The sequence below is a fragment of the Pseudophryne corroboree genome, chromosome 2, assembly GCF_028390025.1.
Source record: "Pseudophryne corroboree isolate aPseCor3 chromosome 2, aPseCor3.hap2, whole genome shotgun sequence".
Lineage (NCBI taxonomy): Eukaryota > Metazoa > Chordata > Amphibia > Anura > Myobatrachidae > Pseudophryne > Pseudophryne corroboree.
Window position 1 is genome coordinate 508,124,605 of NC_086445.1, and position 22,650 is coordinate 508,147,254.

The 22,650-nt window shown below is 49.4% G+C and overlaps 1 protein-coding gene across 2 annotated transcripts in view; it reads right to left on the minus strand.

Moving 5' to 3' along the window:
• Positions 1-22,650, minus strand: part of MED13 (mediator complex subunit 13) — a 411,382-nt gene that overhangs the window by 125,857 nt on the left and 262,875 nt on the right. For both annotated transcript variants that reach the window (XM_063954032.1, XM_063954031.1), the window contains exon 11: positions 21,839-21,923. In XM_063954032.1, the coding sequence (XP_063810102.1) occupies positions 21,839-21,923 (85 nt within the window). The remainder of the gene's footprint in view (positions 1-21,838; positions 21,924-22,650) is intronic.

The window sequence follows — 22,650 nt, forward strand, 5'->3', positions numbered from 1 at the left end:
AGATAGTGGTTAAAAGGAAGACATGCGCATAGGCACGTGAAACCGTTTAGTGGGCTCAGCCCATGCAACTTCTAACAGATCCTCTAATACCCCTTTCACACCAGAAATGCAGGGGCAAAACCCGGGAATTCTGCCACGGGCTCATGCAGGGACATTCCCGGGTTGGCACCTTTCACACCTGCATTTTTTGCCGGGACATCCCGGGTCTGCACCTTTCATACTGAACCCGGGATGGCCCTGCATTTTCTGAAAATGGGCGTCTCAGAAAAGACACAAGACCAGGAAGTGCCCTGAATAGCCAATCAGCATCAGTATAGGCAACCCGGGAAGGTGGGACATGTCCCTGCACCATTCACACTGTCCAGGGATCATCCCGGGACCAACCCTGGTCGATTGCAGGGTTGAAATGCGGGGACAGAAAACCCGGGTTTTTGTCCCTGTACCCTTTCACACCAAGAAATTTCCCGGGTTGATGCGCGTTCATGTGTTTTAACCCGGGAAATTTATGGCTGTGTGAAAGGGGTATAACTGAGCTTAGGAAGGAAACCGTGTTAACTCCTTTTTTCATTTAAACAATGGAGCTTTGTCCCTAGAAGACGAGTCAGTGTCCTTAATTTGTAGCACAGACCTGACTGCTCTAACAAGGGCATCAATATCAGTAAGGGACAAAGAATCTTCCGTTACAACCGACCTTGTCTCCTCGGGTTCTGAAACTGACTCCAGGTCAGATTGGTCAAACAGTGGAGTGGAACTTTCACGTGCATGCAACCTGCGCCTATGCATCTTATGTCTGTCTAAGAGCTGCTGTACAGAAACTGACATTTGTGTTAAGCACTGTATAGACTGATTAAAGGACTGTATCCATGGTGGTTCTATAGGAGGAATCGGAGTTTGGAGAGAAGCAGCACCTACCATAGGCGCCCAGCTGGCTGTAGATGGCAGCGGTGCTGGAGGCGATCTACAAGATCACCAGGCGATCTACAAGTTGAGACATTACCTGTGTCAACATCGCCGCCCAAACCTGTTCCTGACAGGGTATCGCCAGTGCCCCACGTGTCGATGACGTGAAGCAGCGGACAAACAATCCATTATTTTCAGGGTCCTGTGGGAAAATCCTTGTTAGCCTTGCCCCTGGAAGACATGTTTGCAAAATAAAATAAGAATTTACTTACCGATAATTCTATTTCTCATAGTCCGTAGTGGATGCTGGGGACTCCGTAAGGACCATGGGGAATAGCGGCTCCGCAGGAGACTGGGCACAAAAGTAAAATCTTTAGGACTACCTGGTGTGCACTGGCTCCTCCCCCTATGACCCTCCTCCAAGCCTCAGTTAGGATACTGTGCCCGGACGAGCGTACACAATAAGGAAGGATATTGAATCCCGGGTAAGACTCATACCAGCCACACCAATCACACCGTACAACCTGTGATCTGAACCCAGTTAACAGCATGATAACAGAGGAGCCTCTGAAAAGATGGCTCACAACAATAATAACCCGATTTTTGTAACAATAACTATGTACAAGTATTGCAGACAATCCGCACTTGGGATGGGCGCCCAGCATCCACTACGGACTATGAGAAATAGAATTATCGGTAAGTAAATTCTTATTTTCTCTAACGTCCTAAGTGGATGCTGGGGACTCCGTAAGGACCATGGGGATTATACCAAAGCTCCCAAACGGGCGGGAGAGTGCGGATGACTCTGCAGCACCGAATGAGAGAACTCCAGGTCCTCCTCAGCCAGGGTATCAAATTTGTAGAATTTAGCAAACGTGTTTGCCCCTGACCAAGTAGCTGCTCGGCAAAGTTGTAAAGCCGAAACCCCTCGGGCAGCCGCCCAAGATGAGCCCACCTTCCTTGTGGAATGGGCATTTACAGATTTTGGCTGTGGCAGGCCTGCCACAGAATGTGCAAGCTGAATTGTACTACAAATCCAGCGAGCAATAGTCTGCTTAGAAGCAGGAGCACCCAGCTTGTTGGGTGCATACAGGATAAACAGCGAGTCAGATTTTCTGACTCCAGCCGTCCTGGAAACATATATTTTCAGGGCCCTGACAACGTCTAGCAACTTGGAGTCCTCCAAGTCCCTAGTAGCCGCAGGCACCACCATAGGTTGGTTCAGGTGAAACGCTGAAACCACCTTAGGGAGAAACTGAGGACGAGTCCTCAATTCCGCCCTGTCCGAATGGAAAATCAGATAAGGGCTTTTACAGGATAAAGCCGCCAATTCTGACGCGCGCCTGGCACAGGCCAGGGCCAACAGCATGACCACTTTCCATGTGAGATATTTTAACTCCACAGATTTAAGTGGTTCAAACCAATGTGACTTTTGGAACCCAAAAAACTACATTGAGATCCCAAGGTGCCACTGGAGGCACAAAAGGAGGCTGTATATGCAGTACCCCTTTTACAAACGTCTGAACTTCAGGGACTGAAGCTAGTTCTTTTTGGAAGAAAATTGACAGGGCCGAAATTTGAACCTTAATGGACCCCAATTTCAGGCCCATAGACACTCCTGTTTGCAGGAAATGTAGTAATCGACCCATTTGAATTTCCTCCGTCGGGCCTTACTGGCCTCGCACCACGCAACATATTTTCGCCAAATGCGGTGATAATGTTTTTCGGTTACATCCTTCCTGGCTTTGATCAGGATAGGGATGACTTCATCCGGAATGCCTTTTTCCTTCAGGATCCGGCGTTCAACCGCCATGCCGTCAAACGCAGTCGCGGTAAGTCTTGGAACAGACAGGGTCCTTGCTGGAGCAGGTCCCTTCTTAGAGGTAGAGGCCACGGATCCTCCGTGAGCATCTCTTGAAGTTCCGGTTACCAAGTCCTTCTTGGCCAATCCGGAGCCACTAATACAGTGCTTACTCCTCTCCATCTTATAATTCTCAGTACCTTGGGTATGAGATGGCAGAGGAGGGAACACATACACTGACTGGTACACCCATGGTGTTACCAGAGCGTCTACAGCTATTGCCTGAGGGTCCCTTGACCTCGCGCAATACCTGTCGAGTTTTTCCCAACGGTTTATAATCATGTGGAAGACTTCTGGGTGAAGTCCCCACTCTCCCGGGTGGAGGTCGTATCTGCTGAGGAAGTCTGCTTCCCAGTTGTCCACTCCCGGAATGAATACTGCTGACAGTGCTATCACATGATTTTCCGCCCAGCGAAGAATCCTTGCAGCTTCTGCCATTGCCCTCCTGCTTCTTGTGCCACCCTGTCTGTTTACGTGGGTGACTGCCGTGATGTTGTCCGACTGGATCAACCCCGGCTGACCTTGAAGCAGAGGTCTTGCTAAGCTTAGAGCAATGTAAATGGCCCTTAGCTTCAGGATATTTATGTGAAGTGATGTCTCCAGGCTTGACCATAAGCCCTGGAAATTCCTTCCCTGTGTGACTGCCCCCCCCCAGCCTCGCAGGCTGGCATCCGTGGTCACCAGGACCCAGTCCTGAATGCCGAATCTGCGGCCCTCTAGAAGATGAGCACACTGCAACCACATCAGGAGAGACACCCTTGTCCTTGGTGACAGGGTTATCCGCTGATGCATCTGAAGATGCGACCCGGACCATTTGTCCAGCAGGTCCCACTGGAAAGTTCTTGCGTGGAATCTGCCGAATGGGATTGCTTCGTAGGAAGCCACCATTTTTCCCAGAACCCTTTCATTGATGTACTGAGACTTGGCTCGGTTATAGGAGGTTCCCGACTAGCTCGGATAATTCCCTGACTTTGTCCTCCGGGAGAAACACCTTTTTCTGGACTGTGTCCAGGATCATCCCCTAGGAACAGAAGACGAGTCGTCGGAATCAGCTGCGATTTTGGAATATTGAGAATCCAATCGTGCTGCCGCAACACTACCTGAGATAGTGCTACACCGACCTCCAACTGTTCCCTGGATCTTACCCTTATCAGGGAATCGTCCAAGTAAGGGATAACTAAAATTCCCTTCCTTCGAAGGAGTATCATCATTTCGGCCATTACCTTGGTAAAGACCCGGGGTGCCGTGGACCATCCATACGGCAGCGTCTGAACTGATAGTGACAGTTCTGTACCACAAACCTGAGGTACCCTTGGTGAGAAAGGTAAATTGGGACATGAAGGTAAGCATCCTTGATGTCCCGAGACATCATGTAGTCCCCTTCTTCCAGGTTCGCAATCACTGCTCTGAGTGACTGAATCTTGAATTTGAACCTCCGTATGTAAGTGTTCAAGATTTTAGATTTAGAATCGTTCTCACCGAGCCGTCCGGCTTCGGTACCACCACAGTGTGGAATAATACCCCGTTCCCTGTTGCAGGAGGGGTACCTTGATTATCACCTGCTGGGAATACAGCTTGTGAATGGCTTCCAAAACTGTCTCCCTGTCAGAGGGAGACATCGGTAAAGCCGACTTTAGGAAACGGCGAGGGGGAGACTTCTCGAATTCCAATTTGTACCCCTGAGATATCCCTTGAAGGATCCAGGGGTCTACTTGCGAGTGAGCCCACTGCGCGCTGAAATTCATTGAGACGGGCCCCCACCGTGCCTGATTCTGCTTGTAAAGCCCCAGCGTCATACTGAGGGCTTGGCAGAGGCGGGAGAGGGCTTCTGTTCCTGGGAACTGGCTGATTTCTGCAGCCTTTTTCCTCTCCCTCTGTCACGGGGCAGAAATGAGGAACCTTTTGCCTGCTTGCCCACGAAAAGACTGCGCCTGATAATACGGCGTCTTCTTATGTTGAGAGGCGACCTGGGGTACAAACGTGGATTTCCCAGCTGTTGCCGTGGCCACCAGGTCTGAAAGACCGACCCCAAATAACTCCTCCCTTTAATAAGGCAATACTTCCAAATGCCGTTTGGAATCCGCATCACCTGACCACTGTCGTGTCCATAACCCTCTACTGGCAGCAATGGACAACGCACTTAGACTTGATGCCAGTCGGCAAATATTCAGCTGTGCATCACGCATATATAGAAATGCATCTTTTAAATGTTCTATAGGCAATAATATACTGTCCCTATCTAGGGTATCAATATTTTCAGTCAGGGAATCCGACCACACCAACCCAGCACTGCACATCCAGGCTGAGGCGATTGCTGGTCGCAGTATAACACCAGTATGTGTGTAAATACATTTTAGGATACCCTCCTGCTTTCTATCAGCAGGATCCTTAAGGGCGGCCATCTCAGGAGAGGGTAGAGCCCTTGTTCTTACAAGCGTGTGAGCGCTTTATCCACCCTAGGGGATGTTTCCCAACACACCCTAACCTCTGGCGGGAAAGGATATAATGCCAATAACATTTTAGAAATTATCAGTTGTTATCGGGGGAAACCCACGCATCATCACACCCCTCATTTAATTTCTCAGATTCAGGAAAACTACAGGTAGTTTTTCCTCACCGAAAATAATACCCCTTTTTGGTGGTACTCGTATTATCAGAAATGTGTAAAACATTTTTCATTGCCTCAATCATGTAACGTGTGGCCCTACTGGAAGTCACATTTGTCTCTTCACCGTCGACACTGGAGTCAGTATCCGTGTCGGCGTCTATATCTGCCATCTGAGGTAACGGGCGCTTTAGAGCCCCTGACGGCCTATGAGACGTCTGGACAGGCACAAGCTGAGTAGCCGGCTGTCTCATGTCAACCACTGTCTTTTATACAGAGCTGACACTGTCACGTAATTCCTTCCAACAGTTCATCCACTCAGGTGTCGACCCCCTAGGGGGTGACATCACTATTACAGGCAATCTGCTCCGTCTCCACATCATTTTTCTCCTCATACATGTCGACACAAACGTACCGACACACAGCGCACACACAGGGAATGCTCTGATAGAGGACAGGACCCCACTAGCCCTTTGGGGAGACAGAGGGAGAGTTTGCCAGCACACACCAGAGCGCTATATATATACAGGGATAACCTTATATAATAAGAATTTACTTACCGATAATTCTATTTCTCGTAGTCCGTAGTGGATGCTGGGAACTCCGTAAGGACCATGGGGAATAGCGGCTCCGCAGGAGACTGGGCACAAAAGTAAAAGCTTTAGGACTACCTGGTGTGCACTGGCTCCTCCCCCTATGACCCTCCTCCAAGCCTCAGTTAGGATACTGTGCCCGGACGAGCGTACACAATAAGGAAGGATTTTGAATCCCGGGTAAGACTCATACCAGCCACACCGATCACACCGTACAACCTGTGATCTGAACCCAGTTAACAGCATGATAACAGAGGAGCCTCTGAAAAGATGGCTCACAACAATAATAACCCGATTTTTGTAACAATAACTATGTACAAGTATTGCAGACAATCCGCACTTGGGATGGGCGCCCAGCATCCACTACGGACTACGAGAAATAGAATTATCGGTAAGTAAATTCTTATTTTCTCTGACGTCCTAGTGGATGCTGGGAACTCCGTAAGGACCATGGGGATTATACTAAAGCTCCCAAACGGGCGGGAGAGTGCGGATGACTCTGCAGCACCGAATGAGAGAACTCCAGGTCCTCCTCAGCCAGGGTATCAAATTTGTAGAATTTAGCAAACGTGTTTGCCCCTGACCAAATAGCTGCTCGGCAAAGTTGTAAAGCCGAGACCCCTCGGGCAGCCGCCCAAGATGAGCCCACTTTCCTTGTGGAATGGGCTTTTACAGATTTTGGCTGTGGCAGGCCTGCCACAGAATGTGCAAGCTGAATTGTACTACAAATCCAACGAGCAATAGTCTGCTTAGAAGCAGGAGCACCCAGCTTGTTGGGTGCATACAGGATAAACAGCGAGTCAGATTTTCTGACTCCAGCCGTCCTGGAAACATATTTTCAGAGCCCTGACTACGTCCAGCAACTTGGAGTCCTCCAAGTCCCTAGTAGCCGCAGGTACCACAATAGGCTGGTTCAAGTGAAACGCTGAAACCACCTTAGGGAGAAATTGACGAGTCCTCAATTCTGCCCTGTCCGTATGAAAAATTAGGTAAGGGCTTTTATAGGATAAAGCCGCCAATTCTGAGACACGCTTGGCTGACGCCAGGGCTAACAGCATTACCACTTTCCATGTGAGATATTTTAAGTCCACAGTGGTGAGTGGTTCAAATCAATGTGATTTTAGGAACCCCAAAACTACATTGAGATCCCAAGGTGCCACTGGAGGCACAAAAGGAGGCTGTATATGCAGTACCCCCCTTGACAAACGTCTGAACTTCAGGAACTGAAGCCAGTTCTTTCTGGAAGAAAATCGACAGGGCCGAAATTTGAACCTTAATGGACCCTAATTTTAGGCCCATAGACAGTCCTGTTTGCAGGAAATGCAGGAAACGACCAAGTTGAAATTCCTCTGTAGGGGCCTTCCTGGCCTCACACCACGCAACATATTTACGCCAAATACGGTGATAATGTTGCACGGTTACATCCTTCCTGGCTTTGATCAGGGTAGGGATGACTTCATCCGGAATGCCTTTTTCCTTCAGGATCCGGCGTTCAACCGCCATGCCGTCAAACGCAGCCGCGGTAAGTCTTGGAACAGACAGGGTCCCTGCTGGAGCAGGTCCTTTCTTAGAGGTAGAGGCCACTGGTCCTCCGTGAGCATCTCTTGAAGTTCCGGGTACCAAGTCCTTCTTGGCCAATCCGGAGCCACGAGTATAGTCCTTACTCCTCTCCTTCTTATGATTCTCAGTACCTTGGGTATGAGAGGCAGAGGAGGGAACACATACACTGACTGGTACACCCACGGTGTTACCAGAGCGTCCACAGCTATTGCCTGAGGGTCCCTTGACCTGGCGCAATATCTGTCTAGTTTTTTGTTGAGGCGGGACGCCATCATGTCCACCTTTGGTTTTTCCCAACGGTTCACAATTATGTGGAAGACTTCTGGGTGAAGTCCCCACTCCCCCGGGTGGAGGTCGTGTCTGCTGAGGAAGTCTGCTTCCCAGTTGTCCACTCCCGGAATGAACACTGCTGACAGTGCTATCACATGATTTTCCGCCCAGCGAAGAATCCTTGCAACTTCTGCCATTGCCCTCCTGCTTCTTGTGCCGCCCTGTCTGTTTACGTGGGCGACTGCCGTGATGTTGTCCGACTGGATCAACACCGGCTGACCCTGAAGCAGAGGCCTTGCTTGACTTAGGGCATTGTAAATGGCCCTTAGTTCCAGGATATTTATGTGAAATGACGTTTCCATGCTTGACCACAAGCCCTGGAAATTTTTTCCCTGTGTGACTGCTCCCCAGCCTCTCAGGCTGGCATCCGTGGTCACCAGGACCCAGTCCTGAATGCCGAATCTGCGGCCCTCTAGAAGATGAGCACTCTGCAACCACCACAGGAGAGACACCCTTGTCGTTGGAGACAGGGTTATCCGCTGATGCATCTGAAGATGCGATCCGGACCATTTGTCCAGCAGATCCCACTGAAAAGTTCTTGCGTGGAATCTGCCGAATGGAATCGCTTCGTAAGAAGCCACCATTTTTCCCAGGACCCTTGTGCATTGATGCACTGACACTTGGCCTGGTTTTAGGAGGTTCCCGACTAGCTCGGATAACTCCCTGGCTTTCTCCTCCGGGAGAAACACCTTTTTCTGGACTGTGTCCAGAATCATCCCTAGGAACAGCAGACGTGTCGTCGGAATCAGCTGCGATTTTGGAATATTTAGAATCCACCCGTGCTGTCGTAGTACTACTTGAGATAGTGCTACTCCGACCTCTAACTGTTCCCTGGACCTTGCCCTTATCAGGAGATCGTCCAAGTAAGGGATAATTAAGACGCCTTTTCTTCGAAGAAGAATCATCATTTCGGCCATTACCTTGGTAAAGACCCGGGGTGCCGTGGACAATCCAAACGGCAGCGTCTGAAACTGATAGTGACAGTTCTGTACCACAAACCTGAGGTACCCTTGGTGAGAAGGGCAAATTGGGACATGGAGGTAAGCATCCTTGATGTCCAGAGACACCATATAGTCCCCTTCTTCCAGGTTCGCTATCACTGCTCTGAGTGACTCCATCTTGAATTTTTACCTTTGTATGTAAGTGTTCAAGGATTTCAGATTTAAAATAGGTCTCACCGAGCCGTCCGGCTTCGGTACCACAAACAGCGTGGAATAATACCCCTTTCCCTGTTGTAGGAGGGGTACCTTGATTATCACCTGCTGGAAATACAGCTTGTGAATGGCTTCCAATACCGCCTCCCTGTCGGAGGGAGACGTTGGTAAAGCAGACTTCAGGAACCGGCGAGGGGGAGACGTCTCGAATTCCAATTTGTACCCCTGAGATACTACCTGCAGGATCCAGGGGTCCACTTGCGAGTGAGCCCACTGCGCGCTGAAATTCTTGAGACGACCCCCCACCGTACCTAAGTCCGCTTGTAAGGCCCCAGCGTCATGCTGAGGACTTGGCAGAAGCGGGGGAGGGCTTCTGTTCCTGGGAAGAGGCTGCCTGCTGCAGTCTTTTTCCCCTTCCTCTGCCCCGGGGCAGATATGAGTGGCCTTTTGCCCGCTTGCCCTTATGGGGACGAAAGGACTGAGCCTGAAAAGACGGTGTCTTTTTCTGCTGAGAAGTGACCTGGGGTAAAAAGGTGGATTTCCCAGCCGTTGCCGTGGCCACCAGGTCCGATAGACCGACCCCAAATAACTCCTCCCCTTTATACGGCAATACTTCCATATACCGTTTGGAATCCGCATCACCTGACCACTGTCGCGTCCATAACCCTCTTCTGGCAGAAATGGACAGCGCACTTACTCTTTTTTTTTTTTTGAAATAACGTTTTATTGGTTATATAAGCATATAAACAGATAGATACATCGTTGTAACAATAGAAGGCATATAAGGAACTAGTGAGAAATAATAATCAGGATGGAGGGGCACACAATAGACATATCAATAAGTAGTTGTGACGCTTGCCTCCAAGTAGCCAAATTACCTAGTTGCTACAACTATTCTTTAAAGTTAGTAGAAGGGGTGAAAGAGACAAAGAGCATGAAGAGGGAGAGGGGGGGGGGGGGAGGGAGGAAGAGAGAAAAAGAGAAAAAGGGTCGGCCAGTCCGAGCCACCTATAGAAGCCAAATTCAGGTGTAAATAAGGTCTGGTTGATGTCTCAAATATTCAGAGTCAAACATATAGAATGAAACACTAAGTATTAGCTGTTAAATGGTTGTCAATGGTGGTTCAGCGTTAAAATGCAAGGTCCATGGTGTCCATGTCTCAATAAAGGAGGTAGGGGAGTCTCGGAGAGAAGCCGTGATTCGCTCTAACTTATATGTGTACCAAATTGCGTTAATAGTAGCGGCCATGGTGGGAGGGGCCACAGATTTCCAATTAGATGCTATTAGGCATTTGGCTGTGTTCAGAATGTGTTTAATTAGGGCTCGTTGGTGGTGCGAGGTGTCAGGGACGGGGCGGGAGAGCAGTGAGTAAAAGGGTGAGTCCGGCATGGTTAAGTGCATAACTTCTAAAACCAATTTATGAATTTGTCCCCAATACTGGCTAATTTTTGAACAAGACCACCAAACATGCAACAGGGTCCCCCTGCAACCACACAATCTCCAGCACTCGTCCGAGCACGTTGGATAAATAGAATGCAATCTAGTCGGGACCAGATACCAGCGATAATACAATTTATATGAGTTTTCGGCTATACGAACTGAAATAGAGCTTTTGGCAATTTCCTGTCTAATATCCTCCCATTCCTCTATAGTTAAGGTCTCTCCCACCTCCCTCTCCCATGCCAGCTCGTGACTCTCCTTGGGGGGGATATTATGTGATAATAACACTCGGTAAATGCGTGAAAGGAGTCCCTTCGTTGAGCGGGAGCCGCAACACCATATTTCCAGAGGGGTAGCTATGATGGGGTGGGTGGGTTTAGGGAGTGTTCCGTAGAAGTGTCTAATTTGTAGAAATTGGTAAAATACCGAGTGAGGGAGCGAGTAGCGGGATTGTAAATTTTCAAAAGATGGGAATGAGGAAAGAGGGGCAATGTCTTGAAGGAAGAGAATATTGTGTGATGTCCAATGATGAAATGCAGAGTGGGTATTACCCGGTGGGAAGTACGGGTTGTTCCATAGAGGAGTTAGATAGGGATTGTGGGAACGAAGTTGATAGAAGCGAGTGCAGAAATCCCATATTGACAAGGAAAAGCGCACCGTTGGCAGGAGAAGACTAGAGACAGGTCGAGAACGGGCTGGGCACCATAGTAGGGTTGAGGGTGAGAACATACGAAGAGATTGTGCCTCAATGCCGGTCCACGTTCTCTGTGCCGGAGGTGAGTGCCAAAGGACACAAGAGGCCAGGTGTGTGGCTCGATAGTAACGAGTAAGGTCTGGTACGCCAAGACCGCCTTCCGAGCGGTGTTGTTGCAGCAGCCGTATCTTAACCCTGGGTTTCTTCCCAGCCCAAATAAAGTTAGATATATCTCGCTGTAGGTTCTTTAATATTTTGACTGGGATGTGAATAGGCAGGGTTTGCCACAGGTACAATATCCGTGGCAGTAAGTTCATTTTGACTGCTGCTATGCGACCAAACCAGGAGATAAAGAATTTGTTCCAAGTAGCAAGATCTGTTTTAAATTGAGATATCAACCGTGGGAAGTTAGCAGCATATAGCGATGAATAAGATTTGGTTAGGTAAATGCCTAAGTATTTAAGTTTTGTAGTTTGCCATTTAAAGGCATAGGAAGAACGTAAAATACTGAGATCCTGTGGGGGGATATGTAGGTCCAGAATCTCTGTTTTGTCTGCATTGAGTTTATAATTTGAAATGGAGCTATATGCGTGGATCTCCTGAAAGAGCTGTTGTAAGGATATGTGTGGGTCGGTCAGTGTGAGAATGACATCATCTGCATACAATGCGATTTTATATTCATGATTGTCCACGCGAATACCCGAAATATTGGGGTTCAGACGGATTTTCGCCGCCAGTGGCTCCATCACTAGGGCAAAGAGTAATGGGGAAAGTGGGCATCCCTGTCGGGTGCCATTTTTGATAGACAAAGGCGAGGAGGTGAGGCCATTAACCAGGATTGACGCTGAAGGGTTAACATATAGCGAGGTGACGGCATTATAAAATGGGCCTTGAATACCCACTGCCTGAAGGGCTTGTTGTATGAAGGGCCATGCTACCCTATCAAAAGCCTTCTCCGCGTCAAGTGCCACCACCAACGTTGGGGTGGCATCCCGCTGGGAGAGGTGAATAAGATCTATAAGGCGCCTAGTATTATCAGCAGCCTGGCGATTGGGGATGAAGCCTACTTGATCTGGGTGTATCAGTGTAGGGAGATGGGGGGCGAGTCGATTTGCCAGGATTTTAGCAAATAATTTTAAATCCGTGTTTAATAACGAAATGGGCCTATAGTTTTTTAGTTCCATAGGATCCCGATCAGGTTTGGCAATAACTATAATATTGGCTCTGGTGGTCGCTGCATCAAGCGAGCTCCCCTCCATCAGTGAGTTAAATAGTGAATGTAACATAGGGAGAAGGGCTTGGGAGAATTTCTTATAATATATGGCAGTATATCCGTCCGGACCCGGTGCGGAGGAGCGACGGAGCTGGCCGATTGTGATAAGAATTTCCTCGTGTGTGATGGGATCATTGAGTAACTTAAGGTCCTCTGTGGATAATTGCGGTAATTGACAAGAGGAAAGGTAGTGTTGGGTAGTTGCGGTATAATGTGGGTCGGTAGCGGCCTCTGAGGGGAGGTTATAAAGAGAAGCATAATATTCCTGGAAAAGGGAGGCCATCATTTTAGGGTCACTTGTTGCGGATCCGTCAGGACATCGCAAGGCCAGAATACGATTGAGCGTACGTTTCTCACGTAATCGCCGGGCTAATAATGTATCTGCCTTATCCGACTTTTCATAGAATTTTTGGCGGATCCACAACAGTGACTTGATCGTTTTCTTTGTGAGTATTTGGGATAATTGCCCTTTCAGGGCGAGTATTTTTAAATATAATTTACGTTTAGGGAATCGCTGATGACGGAGTGTCAGGGCCGTTAATTCAGTCTCTAGGTCCGTGATCCGCTTACACTCAATCTTCCTTTGTGTCGACATAAGGCTAATCAGGAGCCCCCGCAAGGTCGCTTTGTGTGCTTCCCATAGTATTGTCGGCGATATGTCAGGGGAGACGTTATCATTTAGGAAGTGATGAATCGCCTCCTCTACTCGGGTCACATTATCAGGCTTAAAGAATAGGGACTCATTAAGGCGCCATTTGCGGTAAGTCGGAGGTTTATGGGAGCAGACAAGATCAAGGAGAATCGCATAGTGATCAGACCAGGTGGTCGGGATCACCTGGGCTCCCAACAGGGATTGGGTGGAGTCCCTATCTACAAAAACGTAGTCAATACGAGTGTATATATCGTGTTGTGGGGAGAAGTGTGTATAGCCCTTAGCGGAGGGGTAGAGCGTTTTCCAGGAATCATATAAATTATGTGCAGTGACACAGGTCCGGAGGAGTTTAGACAATTTGGTATGGGGAGAGGGCTCAACACCCGGGCGGGATCTATCAACATGGGGATCCATTGTAGCGTTACAATCACCGGCCACAATAACCCAGGGATTTGAGAATTTAGAAAGGTGGTCCGAGAACGTCCTAAAGAAGGAACCCTGCTGCATGTTTGGAGCATAAACCGATGCCAAAGTAATGGGAGTTTGATTAAGGAAGCCGGAGAGAATCACAAATCTGCCATGGTCATCTTGAATTGTGTCCTGAACAACTAAGGGGAGATCACGATGAACCAATATGGCAGTGCCTCTGCGTTTAGCAGACATTGTAGAATAGAAGGCATGAGGATAGCGTTTGGAGCTTAAGGAGGGGTGAGGGGTCTAAAGTGGGTTTCCTGTAAGAATATGATATCCGCCTTTTGTCTGGCAAAAAACTGAAACGCCATGGATCGCTTGGTTGGGGAGTTAAGGCCATTGACGTTAATGGATAAAACTTTCAGAGTCATGGGGGTTGAAAGTCAGCACAGCTCAATAGAAAAGGTAGCTCTGGACATGGCCGGCCAGGGGGTGTGGAAGAGGGGAAATAAAGAAAGTAGAGACAGGTAAAGGAGATCGTAAGTACGAACTGTAGGGCTAGACCCTTTCCTAAAAACGGGTTGGGTCCAGAAAGGAAGGGGCGGGCGCCGAGCGGGCAGCCCCTTCGGGGTGTGGGGTCGTGTCTGTAATAACACATAACAAGGAAGATGAGGAACACATGGGAGGGTATAAGAACCAGGAGAAACATTCCGCAGACCAGGACAGAATAGAGGGGGAGCGGGGGGGTTCAGATCAGGGAGTAAGTAAGGGTAGGTAGAAAGAAGAGGAAACCTGTATCATCATTCGTATTAACAATAACAGTGCTCATTTATGTGAAATCAACCAAGGCATCCTAAGGTACATTATCGATGTAGTGTACAACATTGTACAGAAAGATCGATGGCAGCAAATGACCACAATAGTACCTATAATTGTCACCTCTATAGTCGGTTTCCGAGCGGCCCCTCTGAATCTAGTAGCAGATTAGCCTTACCATTTCAAGGCATGAAACCAGGAAAGATAAGAGGGACCACTATGAACCGAGAAGCAGGAGGCTCAAGCTGCGTCTAATTGATCTAGCCGCCAAAAGCAGATATGGTAAATAATATTGTATAAACTGAGATATGAGAAACTAACGTAACATATTAATTAGATCAAGAAGATATTTAGTAGCAAAATAACCGTACCCTAGAAATAGGCAAACCGGGTCCGGGGGGGCACGCCGTCCTCCGGGTCTGAGCAGGCCGAGAGCCCGTCCATCCCAGAGGGCGCGATCAATCATCCCCAGGACAGAGGCGCTATGCAGCGCCTTGCAATAAACAGATAAGGCAACTTAAAGTACTGAATTCGCCAAACCACAGAGGCCCTACATGTAAAATAATATATCAGTAAGTCGCTATGCAGCAAATGTGGGAGGTGACTATAAACAATAACCAGTATTATTGCTGATCCGATGAAGGAAGTCCGCTCGCTCATTTAGTAGACCATTCGGGGGCAGGAGCCCCAGGCCTCTTAGGGGAGGTGACAGGTAGTTGCTTTCGGATCTCATCAGGAAGAGACTCAAATAAGCCCAAGGTTTTGAGGAAATCATATCCCTGGGAGGGCGTTTTTATCGAGTGGTGAGAGCCATCTTTCGTGACATGCAGCTGGAACGGGAACCCCCACTTATACTTGATGGAGTTATCTCGAAGGACTTTAGTGATGACGGTCAGGTCCTTGCGTTTTCTAAGCGTGGAAGGGGCCAAGTCCTGGAAGATCTGCAATTGGGCTCCAGAGTAGAGAACCGTTTGATGATCCCGGGCCGCCATCATAAATCTCTCTTTCGTTTTGTAATAATGAAATCGCAGAATGACATCTCTTGGGGGTTGGGTCGGTGGTGGGCGCGGGCGCAAAGCTCGGTGTGCTCTATCGAGTAGGAGGAAGTCTTTTGGGATTTCCGGAATTATGGTTTGCAGAAGGCCTTCCAGAAAAGTCGGGAGGCTCTCCATAGCGACGCTCTCCGGAATGTTACGGATCCGAACATTGTTCCGGCGATTCCGGTTGTCCAAATCTTCTAAGTGATCCTCTTGCTGGGCTATTTCCGCCCGGATCTCCGCTAGCTCCTGTTCGACCACCACCTGGTACTGGCAGACTTCATCGACTTTACGTTCCAGGGAATCCGTGCGGGTGCCGAGATCAGCTAGTTCAGTTCTGAATTCGGTCAGGATCGATCTCATTTCCGTTTGGATAGTCTTAGTGACGATTGCCACTACATCTTGGGTCGTAAGACCTGATTTTGATGAAGGATCGTCATCGGCATCCGACTGGGGATCCACGGAGGGGGAGCCCCGTGGCGTAGCACCTGCTTTCTCCCATGCTTGGAGAATACTAGGCTTAGCTTGAGCAGGTGTTTTGCGGTTCTTTTGTGACATGGCGCAATGATGAAAGCTGAAAAATGTCCAGTATTATTGTCGGCTCAGTTAAACTGTTGGCACAGTCACGGGACGGGTTGGGATCAGCTTCCCGAGATTTTATGAGTGTTATGAGGCGTGAGAACCTGATCACCTCCTGGTCGCGGAATGATTTAGTATAAAGCAGAAATCATATGATCCTCATGTTGTAGCGGGTAAAATAAGTAGTAATCAAGTGTGCGGCATCATCAGCATTGCCAAGCGAGGTAGCTAGATCCCATTAGTATCCATCCCGGCAGCCAGGTGGGAGAAAAGGGGAGGGGCACGCTCGTCTGGTCACGGTCCAGCCAGTGACAAGTCGCAACGCGGCAGGACCCGAGTAAGGGACTTATGCGTTACTGAGCGCAGATCTTGAGGCCTGCAGACCCCCCCAACACTGATTCCCCCGGTGGTAGGTGCCGCAGGCAGGTGTTGCTGCAGCTGGGGAAGGTCACAGGCAGCGTGTGCGGTCAGAGAGGGTCACAGGGGAGATAACGCACTGGCACCCCAGCGGGGTAAGAGGTAGGCAGGAGGCACCGCAGTAGGACGAGGGCCCTAGAGCGGGGTCCCAGTGTGGGATAGCTGCAGCTACTTACAGTTTTGTGTGCCCCAAGATGGTCGCCTGTAGGAGCATAGGCAGGGGCCAGCACAGAGAACAGATGCGGCTGCAGGGGGCAGAGAGGGAGCCCACCCGTTCCAGGAAGTGCCCGATGGCCTAAGGCAGGAGGGAGAAGACCTGTGAAAAAGTCCCGGCGGCCAGAGAGACAACAGCAGCACAGCTCCAGCAGGGGCAGTGTAGTGCAGAGAAGACGGGCCTGTTCTGCCACCTCCAAGATGGCCGCCGTCAGTGATAAACGGTGTGTCTTCTCACAAGTTTTTCTTTCTTTTTTCCCAGCGCCGCTCCCAGGGGTTTATATGTATTTAGGGCCCCCAGTCCCCTCAGCGCTGACTGCCAGTCCCCCCCATTAATTATCGCGGCCCGCTGATCTTTTACAGTGGTGTAGCGTCTGATTCTCGACAGACGCCACACCCAATATGGCCGCCGCCACCGGAGCTCCGTGTCTCTATTCGGCTCCTGTAACTTCAGGGGCGCTTGGGCTCTTCTCGGCCGCTCGGTCAGGCCTCCCCAGGCAAGGGGCACGTAGCAGGGCAGCGAGGTGAGTCTTGGAGCGGCGTTTAAACGGCCGGAGGACGTGCGATCTCGGGCGGGGGTGGTCGCTAATTGAGGCCCCGGCTTCACCCCACAGGGAAGGCCGCAACCCGCAAGCACTGGACGGGCCCGTGCTCCGGCTCCGCAGCTCACTCCCTGGGTGCCCAGAGTGACAGGGGCAACTGTGGGGCGATATAGGGGAGGGATAGGTGGGGTGAAGGTTGGTTTAAGGGGTTATAGAGGTTTGGTTCGGCAGGAGCTCTCTAGGGACACTTCCTCTCAGACAGGCCTCAAGCCACACCCCCGACAGCGCACTTACTCTTGATGCCAGAGTGCAAATATCCCTCTGTGCATCTCGCATATATAGAAATGCATCCTTTAAATGCTCTATAGTCAATAATATACTGTCCCTGTCCAGGGTTATCAATATTTTCAGTCAGGGAATCAGACCAAGCCAGCCCCGCACTGTACATCCAGGCTGAGGCGATTGCTGGTCGCAGTATAACACCAGTATGTGTGTATATACTTTTTAGGATATTTTCCAGCTTCCTATCAGCTGGCTCTTTGAGGGCGGCCGTATCAGGAGACGGTAACGCCACTTGTTTTGATAAGCGTGTGAGCGCCTTATCTACCCTAGGGGGTGTTTCCCAACGCGCCCTAACCTCTGGCGGGAAAGGGTATAATGTCAATAATTTTTTAGAAATTAGCAGTTTATCGGGGGAAACCCACGCTTCATCACACACCTCATTTAATTCATCTGATTCAGGAAAAACTACGGGTAGTTTTTTCACACCCCACATAATACCCTTTTTTGTGGTACTTGTAGTATCAGAAATGTTCAAAGCCTCCTTCATTGCCGTGATCATGTAACGTGTGGCCCTACTGGAAAATACGTTTGTTTCCTCACCGTCGACACTGGAGTCAGTGTCCGTGTCTGGGTCGACCATCTGAGGTAACGGGCGCTTTAGAGCCCCTGACGGTGTTTGAGACGCCTGGACAGGTATTAACTGTTTTTCCGGCTGTCTCATGTCGTCAACAGTCTTTTGTAAAGTGCTGACGCTATCACGTAATTCCTTCCATAAGACCATCCAGTCAGGTGTCGACTCCCTAGGGGGTGACATCACTATTACAGGCAATTGCTCCGCCTCCATACCATTTTCCTCCTCATACATGTCGACACAAACGTACCGACACACAGCACACACACAGGGAATGCTCTGATAGAGGACAGGACCCCACTAGCCCTTTGGGGAGACAGAGGGAGAGTTTGCCAGCACACACCAGAGCGCTATATATATACAGGGATAACTTTATATATGTGTTTTCCCTTATATAGCTGCTGTATTTATTAATCTGCCAAATTAGTGCCCCCCCTCTCTTGTTTTACCCTGTTTCTGTAGTGCAGGACTGCAGGGGAGAGCCAGGGAGCTTCCCTCCAACGGAGCTGTGAGGGAAAATGGCGCTTGTGTGCTGAGGAGATAGGCTCCGCCCCCTTCTCGGCGGCCTTTCTCCCGCTTTTTTAAGGAAAAACTGGCAGGGGTTAAATGCATCCATATAGCCCAGGAGCTATATGTGATGTATTTTTAGCCATCTAAGGTGTTTTTATTGCGTCTCAGGGCGCCCCCCCCCAGCGCCCTGCACCCTCAGTGACCGGAGTGTGAAGTGTGCTGAGAGCAATGGCGCACAGCTGCGGTGCTGTGCGCTACCTTATTGAAGACAGGACGTCTTCTGCCGCCGATTTCCCGGACCTCTTCTGTCTTCTGGCTCTGTAAGGGGGCCGGCGGCGCGGCTCTGGGACCCATCCATGGCTGGGCCTGTGATCGTCCCTCTGGAGCTAATGTCCAGTAGCCTAAGAAGCCCAATCCACTCTGCACGCAGGTGAGTTCGCTTCTTCTCCCCTTAGTCCCTCGGTGCAGTGAGCCTGTTGCCAGCAGGACTCACTGAAAATAAAAAACCAATTTAAACTTTACTCTAAGCAGCTCAGGAGAGCCACCTAGTATGCACCCTTCTCGTTCGGGCACAAAAATCTAACTGAGGCTTGGAGGAGGGTCATAGGGGGAGGAGCCAGTGCACACCAGGTAGTCCTAAAGCTTTTACTTTTGTGCCCAGTCTCCTGCGGAGCCGCTATTCCCCATGGTCCTTACGGAGTTCCCAGCATCCACTAGGACGTCAGAGAAAAGTGTTTTTCCCCTTATAGCTGCTGTATCTTTAATACTGCGCCTAATTAGTGCCCCCCTCTCTTTTTTAACCCTTTCTGTAGTGTAGTGACTGCAGGGGAGAGCCAGGGAGCTTCCCTCCAACGGAGCTGTGAGGGAAAATGGCGCCAGTGTGCTGAGGAGATAGGCTCCGCCCCCTTCTCGGCGGCCTTATCTCCCGTTTTTCTGTGAATTCTGGCAGGGGTTAAATGCATCCATATAGCCCAGGAGCTATATGCGATGTATTTTTAGCCATCTAAGGTGTTTTTATTGCGTCTCAGGGCGCCCCCCCCCAGCGCCCTGCACCCTCAGTGACCGGAGTGTGAAGTGTGCTGAGAGCAATGGCGCACAGCTGCGGTGCTGTGCGCTACCTTATTGAAGACAGGACGTCTTCTGCCGCCGATTTCCCGGACCTCTTCTGTCTTCTGGCTCTGTAAGGGGGCCGGCGGCGCGGCTCTGGGACCCATCCATGGCTGGGCCTGTGATCGTCCCTCTGGAGCTAATGTCCAGTAGCCTAAGAAGCCCAATCCACTCTGCACGCAGGTGAGTTCGCTTCTTCTCCCCTTAGTCCCTCGGTGCAGTGAGCCTGTTGCTAGCAGGTCTCACTGAAAATAAAAAATCTAAAACTAAACTTTTCACTAAGCAGCTCAGGAGAGCCACCTAGTGTGCACCCTTCTCGTTCGGGCACAAAAATCTAACTGAGGCTTGGAGGAGGGTCATAGGGGGAGGAGCCAGTGCACACCAGGTAGTCCTAAAGCTTTTACTTTTGTGCCCAGTCTCCTGCGGAGCCGCTATTCCCCATGGTCCTTACGGAGTCCCCAGCATCCACTTAGGACGTTAGAGAAAATATAATCACCACACACTGAAGCTGAAACAGCAGGATGTTATTAACAGCAGTGCAAGAGAATAAGTATACCCAATAACAATTAGTGGGGTAGTCAGGCAATATCTATATGTATGTAATATTATAGATATAGATAGAGAGAATATAATATATAGATAATATATAGAGACCATGCTTCAGGAGGCAAGTAACTGGGGAGAGTGAGTCTGAGGGTCGTTCTGGTGCAGCAATGTGCTCAAAATTGCTGCCCAGCATCCTGAGGGAGGAGATGAGTGGAACGAGGAGACAGCCCAATGCAGGCAGTTAACAATAGTAAAAGTGAGCCTCAGGTGACAAGACCCCAGGGACGCAGCGCTGTACCTGTTGCTTATGTCCTGTTGGTCTACTGACTGAACGCAGTGCACTGGGCTAGCACTGCACCTCACAGTCTCCAACCTACAGGATGGATCACCGTGGCTCCCTGTAAACAGGGAGACAGTCCTTCTTACCCTCCAGCACCCGGTCGTGACTGCGTGCTCCAGAAGGTGTGCGCTGACTTAAGACCTGTGGCGGAATTCACAGACCCAGTCATCGGTGATGCCGCCACTGGGGCTGAGTGGTGGAGTAACTATGTTGGCATCCAATGGATGACAAATAATTACTCAAGTGCAGATTAAAAATAGAAAATAAGTAAAAAAATCTGTAACTGGGGGCTGTAAACAGCTTTCCACATGAACGGTGCCAAGCGGGCCTCGGCTGGGATATAGGGGAGAGGCAAACTGAGGGCTTCTGGGAAGAGTTCTGTAACTCTTTGGTACCCGGAATCAGCCCTCACCCGTCTCTCCCTATGTTCTCTAGTGGACGCTAAAGAAAATTGAGACAGTTCTATTACCTCCAACTACTGAAGGTGAGCAATCACTGCCGCCATCACTTTGGTGAATACCCGTGGAGCAGAGGCGCCAAACGGAAGGGGTTCTGAAATGAAAGTGGATGTTTCGTATCGCAAAACGAAGGCAGGATTGACACGGTTCCAAGATGGGTATGTGTATATAAGCATCCTGAATATCCAGTCATGACCACTCCTGTAGAAAAAAAATTGTTTACAGCCTCGTTCAAACCCAAACCTCTGAGAGCATATGTTAAACCCATGGATTCGTACATGTCTAAAACAATCTTTTCCTGAACCAAAGGAGACGCGCATCCACCATACGATCCCCTGCAGATGGTTTCTCAAAGGTCCAGTGATTGGAGAACCAGGACTGTCAGCCCTTGCTGTTCATACCTATACCCCCCACTCTGGTGTGTGGTGGAGCCACAGTGTGCTCAGGGATCCGTATGCTAACCTGTGCTGGCCGTGGCAGGTGCCTCCGGAATCTACCTTGCCGCAGGCAGACTCTGGTAGCATATAGCCTACCCAGCCAAGTAATAAAAAAAAAATAATAATGTAAAAAGACCGCCTGATACCTGGCTCCAATGAGCACATAATCTGAAGTTAGGTGGGGTTTAAAGGGGGGGAGGAACCAAGTTCAACTCTTCTAGGATTTAAAGTGCCAGGCCCCACATACCACAGTCTATACGCAAATGTAACTCCGGTGTCCCACAGTAGAACAAGGTTTATAACAACAAGATTGTATTAACATGTGATAAAATGAATTGACATCTCACTGAAAGGGGGAACATGACAAGAATACATACCTTTTTTGAATATGCAATCCAAGCAAAAAATTCATTATACACAAAAGGTTAGTAAAATAGGTTAACTTCTCACCTTGTTTAACTGATGGACTGAACAATGACATAGCATCTTCACCTTCTTGTGTTAACACCTCTCCGCCAGATATCCCTTCTTCTGCCTAGAAAGTATAGAATAGGATCAAGATTAGTCACAAAGCAGGATTGAAAAGAATTTTGTACTTACCTTAAATGTAAAAGGAGGATTTTGGTACTTGCCGATAAATCCCTTTTTAGGTAGCCACAGGGGACACTGGCACAACTTCAAGACTGTGGGGTGATGATGGTAGCTTACAGGGAGCTGGCACTTTAAATAATCTAAGACGTGAAACAGGCTACTCCCCTCTACCCCCCATCATCCCTCAGCTACGAATTAGCAGAGAGGAGACGGGAACAAGAGAACAGAAACTATACAAGGGAAGAGAGCATATAACAATTGAACACAAACAGAACAATAAAGGCAAGAAAACAGCGGCGGGCGGGCGGCTAGTGTCCCCTATGGATTCCGAAAAAGGGATTTATCGGTAAGTACCAAAATTTTCCTTTTTCTGTCAGCCACTAGGGGACACTGGCACAACTTCAAGACTGTGGGGACGTCCCAAAGTTTCCCCCCTGGGTGGGAGATCGCTGAGGACCTTGCAAAACAAGGCCGCCAAACCGTGAAGATGAAGCCGCAAAAGTATCAAACTTGTAGAATTTAGCAAATGTATGAATACTGGACCAAGTGGTTGCATGACAGAGTTGAGACGTGGTAGCCCCACTACTAGCGCCCCACGAAGACCACACTGAACGCGTAGAGTGGGCAACAATGGATACTGGTGGTCGCCTAGACTGGTGGAAATAGGCCTG